The sequence below is a fragment of the Thamnophis elegans genome, chromosome Z, assembly GCF_009769535.1.
Source record: "Thamnophis elegans isolate rThaEle1 chromosome Z, rThaEle1.pri, whole genome shotgun sequence".
Lineage (NCBI taxonomy): Eukaryota > Metazoa > Chordata > Lepidosauria > Squamata > Colubridae > Thamnophis > Thamnophis elegans.
In genome coordinates, this window is record NC_045558.1 from 114,014,126 (window position 1) to 114,020,474 (window position 6,349).

At 52.3% G+C, this 6,349-nt stretch overlaps 1 protein-coding gene across 1 annotated transcript; it reads left to right on the forward strand.

Annotated features, from left to right (window-relative positions):
- Positions 1-4,806: 4,806 nt before the first annotated feature.
- Positions 4,807-5,709, forward strand: LOC116521542 (vomeronasal type-2 receptor 26-like). The gene has a single exon (XM_032236201.1). The coding sequence runs from the start codon at positions 4,807-4,809 to the stop codon at positions 5,707-5,709; it is 903 nt and encodes a 300-aa protein (XP_032092092.1).
- Positions 5,710-6,349: the final 640 nt, after the last annotated feature.

Below are 6,349 nucleotides of genomic sequence, written 5' to 3' on the forward strand. Positions count from 1 at the left end.
CTCCTTCACAGCCCCGTGGGCTGTCTACGACCTCTCTTGGGAAGAACTAATGGAGGGGCTCCAAGCCTATTATGCCCCAATGCCATCCCAAACCGTGCGCCAGTTTGCCTACCGCCGGCGCGTCCAGAAGCCGTCTGAGTCAGTAAATCAGTTCCTCCAGGCATTGCGCGTCGCCGCTGCTCAATGTGATTTCCCTGACCTGGAGGACAATTTAGCTGAACAATTTGTCTGTGGTCTTAAGGACCTTTTTCTCAGATGGTGGCTCCTCGGCAATTCCAAGGTCATGCTCACATATGCCATCGACGAAGCGAGGGCCGCTGAGCTCGCTGATCTCTCCTCCGTAGAGATAGACCACTACCTGTCTCACGCAACCACTCGGCCGCCATGCCTGTCCTACAGGCTCCTGCCTCCACGCCGCCTCCGCCTTCATCACACATCACCAACCTCATCGATGAGCTGGTTCCTCTGTTGGACCAGTTCTATGAGGCCCAGGTCGATCGACTGAGGGCCACCCCGTGCCGGCCTCAGCCTCCCTTGTTCTGCTCTCCTGCTGCTGCCGCCGCTTGCCTCGGCTGTGGAGGCTCACATGCCCGGGCAGCCTGCCCTTTCAAGGCGGCCGTCTGCCACCGTTGCGACAAGAAGGGCCACTTGGCATAGGTCTGCCGGGCCAACTTGCCACCTCTGCCTCAAGCTGACCAGCCTCCAGTCTACGGCCCTCCCACACCAGCCAAGAACCAACTGGCCAGATGCCAGCAGCCTCACCGCGATGATTGCTACGCCCTGCTGGGTGATGTCCCTGCCACCCCTGCAGTGTCAGTCAATCTCGCCTCAGTGGGTACGCAGAAGATCTCCATCACTGTGGCCATTGAAGGTTCCCCTGCCTAATGGAGGTTGACTCGGGCTCCTCCCGGTCACTCCTCTCCTGGGCCACCTTCACCAAACTGTGCCCGCGAGTCTCGAAGTCCCAGCTTTCTCCCTCAGACACCTTGTTGAAAGACTACTAGGGGACTAACATTCCCACCCTGGACTGTTATGGGGTGCGGGTTCGCTATGGGAGCCACTGTGCAGTTCTCCAGGCCCTGGTAGTTCAGAAACCCCTCCCCTCTATTTTAGGCCTGGATTGGTTCACTCCCCTGGGCTTATCCCTGACTGGGCTGCATACCGTGGTAGACACGCCCCTTGATGTGGCAGCTGTCCTTCAGGACTACACTGACATTTTCAATGGTGAACTTGGCCAATATAAGGGCACCCCTATCTCCCTTAACTTGGACCCCCAGGTTGCCCCCATCAGGCTGAAGGCCCGCAGGGTGCCTTTTGCTTTGAGGCCTAAGGTTGACGTCAAACTCGATAAACTGTTGGCGCAGGGCGTCCTGGAGCCCATTGACCATTCACGCTGGGAGACCCCCATAGTGATCCCCGTGAAGGCCGGCGGGTCCATCAGGATCTGCGCTGACTACAAGTCGATGATCAACCTTGGCCTCCAGGCAAACCCCTATCCAGTCCTTGTCATGCAGCACCTGCTCCACTCCTTGGGGCAGGGCTGCATTTTCTCCAAACTGGATATGGCACAGGCCTACCAGCAGCTCCCTGTGGATGACGATGCGGTGGCTGCCCAGACCATTGTCACCCACCGTGGGGCTTTCCGCTGTCGCCGCCTCCAATTCGGCATTTCCGTTGCCCTGGGGATCTTCCAGAGCCTCATGGAGCGCTTGCTCCATGGGCTCCCCGGCGTTGTCCCTTACTTCGATGATGTCCTGATCGCTGCAAACAGCCGCTCAGGACTCATAGAAGTTCTACGGAAGGTCCTCGGCCGTTTTAGGGGCGCGGGTCTCAAATTGAAGCGTAGCAAATGCTCCTTTTCTGTGCCCCAAGTGGAGTTCCTGGGCTTCTTAATTGACGCCCGGGGAATCCACCCCACCCCCTCCAAAATCGCGGCCATAAGGAACGCTCCCCCTCCTATCTCCAAGGCGCAGTTGCAAGCGTTCCTTGGCCTTTTAAACTTTTACGCGCCATTTCTCCCTCACAAGGCGTCACTAGCCGAGCCACTGCATTGGTTGCTCAACCGATCCACGGCCTGGCAATGGAGCAGTTGCGAAGCGCATGCATTCGCGGCTTTTAAATCCCTGCTGATGTCAGAGGCAGTCTTAGTCCAGTACAGTGACAAGATGCCCCTGACTTTAGCATGTGACGCCTCCCCTGTGGGTTTGGGGGTGGTCCTGATCCATGTCCTGCCCAATGGCTCAGAAGCCCCCATAGCTTTTTACTCCCGGACATTTTCCTCGGCCGAGAGGAACTACAGCCAGATCGACAAGGAGGCTCTGGCTGCGGTGTCTGGGATTAAAAAGTTCCACGATTACCTATACGGTCAGCACTTTACACTCTACACTGACCACAAGCCTCTCCTTGGGCTTCTGGCCGGTGATAGGCCGACCCCTCCCATCCTGTCCCCCAGGATGACCCGCTGGACGGAGTTCCTAGCCGTGTATTCCTACGTGCTGTGCTACCGTCCAGGCAAGCACCTAGGGCATGCTGATGCCCTTAGCCGCTGCCCTCTTCCCTGCTCTGACCCCCATCCGGTCCCCTGCCTTTCCGTCCTCTCCATAGCCGAGCTGGACCTTCCCTTGACATCCACTGACGTGGCCGCCCACTCGCAAGCTGACCCCGTCCTTTCCCAAATCATGGCATGGGTCCTGAGGGGCTGGCCTACAGGGGGCATCCTTCCAGACTGCCGCCCTTTTAAAACACGTCAGTTGGAGCTGTCATTCCAGTTGCCTTCTCTGGGGCGACCACGTGGTCATCCCTTCGGCCCTCCACCACCATGTCCTCCAGCGGCTCCATGCCGATCACCCTGGGGTCGCGTGCATGAAGGCGCTGGCCCGGAGCTATGTTTGGTGGCCCTGCATCGACGCCAACATCGAGGCTTGGGTTGGCCATTGCGTCCCATGCCAGGAGTCCCGCCCATCTCACCCTCCTCCTCCTCCCAGGAGTGGGAGATGCCCCACGGGCCCTGGTCTCGCCTTCACCATGACTTCAAGGGTCCCTTCCACGGCCAGGTATTCCTGGTGGCTGTGGATGTCTACTCGCACTGGGTGGAGCTAGTCCTCATGCACTCCACAACAGCGGAGAGTACGGTGCAGGCTCTGCGATGCTTGTTCTCTACCCATGGTTGCCAGACATAGTGGTGTCTGACAACAGCCCACAACTCGCATCCACAGTCTTCCAGTCCTACCTGGCCACCCAAGGGATCCGCCATGCTCCAGTTGCCCCTTACCATCTGGCCAGCAATGGCCGGGCGGAGAGGGCGGTCCGATTGGCCAAAGAGGCTTTGGGCCGCATGGACCGTGGTGACTGGCAGGCAAGGGTGGATGCTTACCTGATGGCGCAGCACTCCACACCTTGCCCACTCACATGGCAAAGCCCCGCGGAGCTACTGATGGATCGTCACCTGCGGACCACCCTGGATAGACTACACCCCTTCTATTCAGGACTTCAGCCTGGCAACCTGGGGCCTCCATCCCGTTCCTTCTTCCCCGGGGACTTGGTCTGGGCTCGGAATTACTCTGGGGACCCTCGGTGGGTGCCAGCCACCATCACCGAGGTAACTGGGCCCGTCTCCTACAGGGTCCACCTATCCGATGGCAGCGAGTGGTGGTGCCACCTGGATCAACTAAGGCACCGCCACCCCCCGGAAGTTCCAGCTCAACCTGACACGCAGAGGCCGGCCACCGACACCTCGCAACCGGCCCCAGACCCGCAACAGTTGCCACACATTGCACCTCCGCTGGCCTTTCCAGATCCAGGCCAACCTGTCAGGGCCGCCGGGTCGTTTCTGCCCCCGGACCACCCTTCCTCCACCTCTCAATCCAGACCCGCGTTGTCCTCCTCTGCCCAGTTAGGCCTTCCACGCAAGGCATTGCCCACCCCCTTGCTGCCTACCGGCCCATTCAAAGTTCACCGCTATCCTTGACCGCGTCCCCTCCGCCCGGCCTACCTCATCCTAGGGTGCCGCCTCCTCCACTAGGCCGCAGCGGTGACATCACCCGGAGCTCCACTCCCCGCAGGGAGGAGCTCTCACAGGAACATCCTTACCCTCCAGCGCCGCCACTCCAACTGCGGCGTTCTGGGCGTGTCCACCATCCCCCCTCCTACTTGCGCAACTACGCATGCGCCATCACCGATGCATGTGCCCTCGCTGGGAGGGAAGGAGTGTTGAAGCCCGAGTAAGTTCTTGGACTTACGAATGACAGCTTGGCAACAGCCAGGCGCGCCTTAACCAATCAGGTGTGACCTGCAAGTTGCTGGGCTGTCATACGCGCGGCTATTGGTTCTTCCGTCTGACAGCTCTATATAAAAAGCTGTCAGATGGAGGAAGGATGCCGGTCTACTTCTGTTCTTCGTTCTTGCCTGTAATAAAAGTTGTTCACTTACGGTTACCTCAGATGCCTCCCGATTGGTTCTTTCCGCGGATCTAACAGCAAAGAATTTAAAATCGGCTCTGGTTTAACCAAGAAACAAAAAAAGCCAAGCTATTAATAGAATTGATTCAAATAATATTTTAATTTTTCTTACATTGGTGTAACAAATACCAAATAAAAAATTTAAGAGAGAAATGCTGCATTGAAATCCAAACACTAAAAAGTAAGATTGAAAATGTCAGTGCCAATCTTACTTTTAAGAAAGGGAAATCAAAAGCCTGTGTCATAATAATATTCATAGTATAATCACAGAATTCAAATAGAAATTTGAAAATAGAAAAACATACATGCATATTTAATACATACATACATATATATTAAAATTCCAGACATGGATGACTGTTCCAAATGCCCAGAAGATCAATATCCAAACAAGGATCAAGATTCATGTCTTCCGAAAAGAATATCATTCTTAACCTATGAAGAACTAATGGGACTGAGTCTAATGATTCTGGCAATTTTCTCTTTTCTCTGCACAACTGTTGTCCTGGCAACATTTTTGAAGTATCACCATACTCCCATTGTCAAGGCCAATAACCGAAATCTTACCTATGTTCTACTCATCTCCCTGCTCCTCTGCTTCCTTTGCTCAATGCAGTTCCTTCTTGTACCAGGTGATATAATATGTCTCCTCCGACAAATTAGCTTTGGCATCATCTTTTCAGTGGCTGTGTCTTCTGTGCTAGCAAAAACCGTCATTGTGGTTCTGGCTTTCATGGCCACCAAGCCAGGATCCAGGATGAGGAACTGGGTGGGAAGAGGACTGGCTACTTCGATTGTTCTTTCTGGCTCCCTGATTCAAGTAGGCATCTGTACAGTGTGGCTGTTAACATTTCCCCCTTTCCCTGACATTGACACCCATTCAGAAATTGAGGAAATGATACTGCAATGCAATGAAGGCTCAGCTATCATGTTCTACTGTGTCTTGGGCTACATGGGCATTCTGGCAGCTGCAAGTTTCACAGTAGCTTTTTTCTCCAGGAATCTCCCCAGCAGTTTTAATGAGGCCAAGTGTCTGACATTCAGCATGTTGATCTTCTGCAGTGTGTGGATCTCCTTTGTTCCATCCTACCTGAGCACCAAAGGGAAATATATGGTGGCTGTGGAGGTTTTCTCCATTTTGGCCTCCAGTGCAGGGTTGCTTGTCTGCATATATTTCCCCAAATGTTACATAATTATTTTTAGACCACAACTAAACAGCAGGGAGCAACTCATTAAGAGAAGAAGTTTGTAGCATATGACATAAAACTCACCTATAATTATTTCTCTATTTTAGAAGTGTTTGTTTACAGCTCTAGTAAATGTGTCAGTGATTTTGAAGAGATGAAAACATTTTTGTAAGTTTCTGATACAGGAGCAAAGCTCAGTGAAATTATCCCTCATTAAGTATTAACTGAAAATTTAAGATATAAAGAGGCCATTATTCTCTTTCAATTGGCAGATTGGGATTTAAAGATCAATGGGTTTGATTCATGCTTTTAAATAATTAAAAATTCATTCGTAAAAAAACCCCACACAGAGATATACACACAAGAGATATACACACAAGCTAACAAATCATACCTATATTTTCCATAGCCAATTAGAAATTAATTGATTAGTTTTCATTATAGCAGCAAAGATGAGTGAATTTAAGATTGCAGCCTGGATTTACAGGAAAAAAAGATTCAATTTATTTCTTTTTTTAAAAAAGAACAGGTTTTTACTTCCTATATTTGCTATAAGGAGAATGCATGAAAATGTATGGATGTACTTTCTTTTCTGGTATTGTTGGTCAGGAATAAGATTATTCTTATGAATTGCCAAGAGAGACATATTTTGAAATGGCATAGCTTAGGTTCAGTCCTCAGAAGGCCTTTGAGGCTATAGAAAGT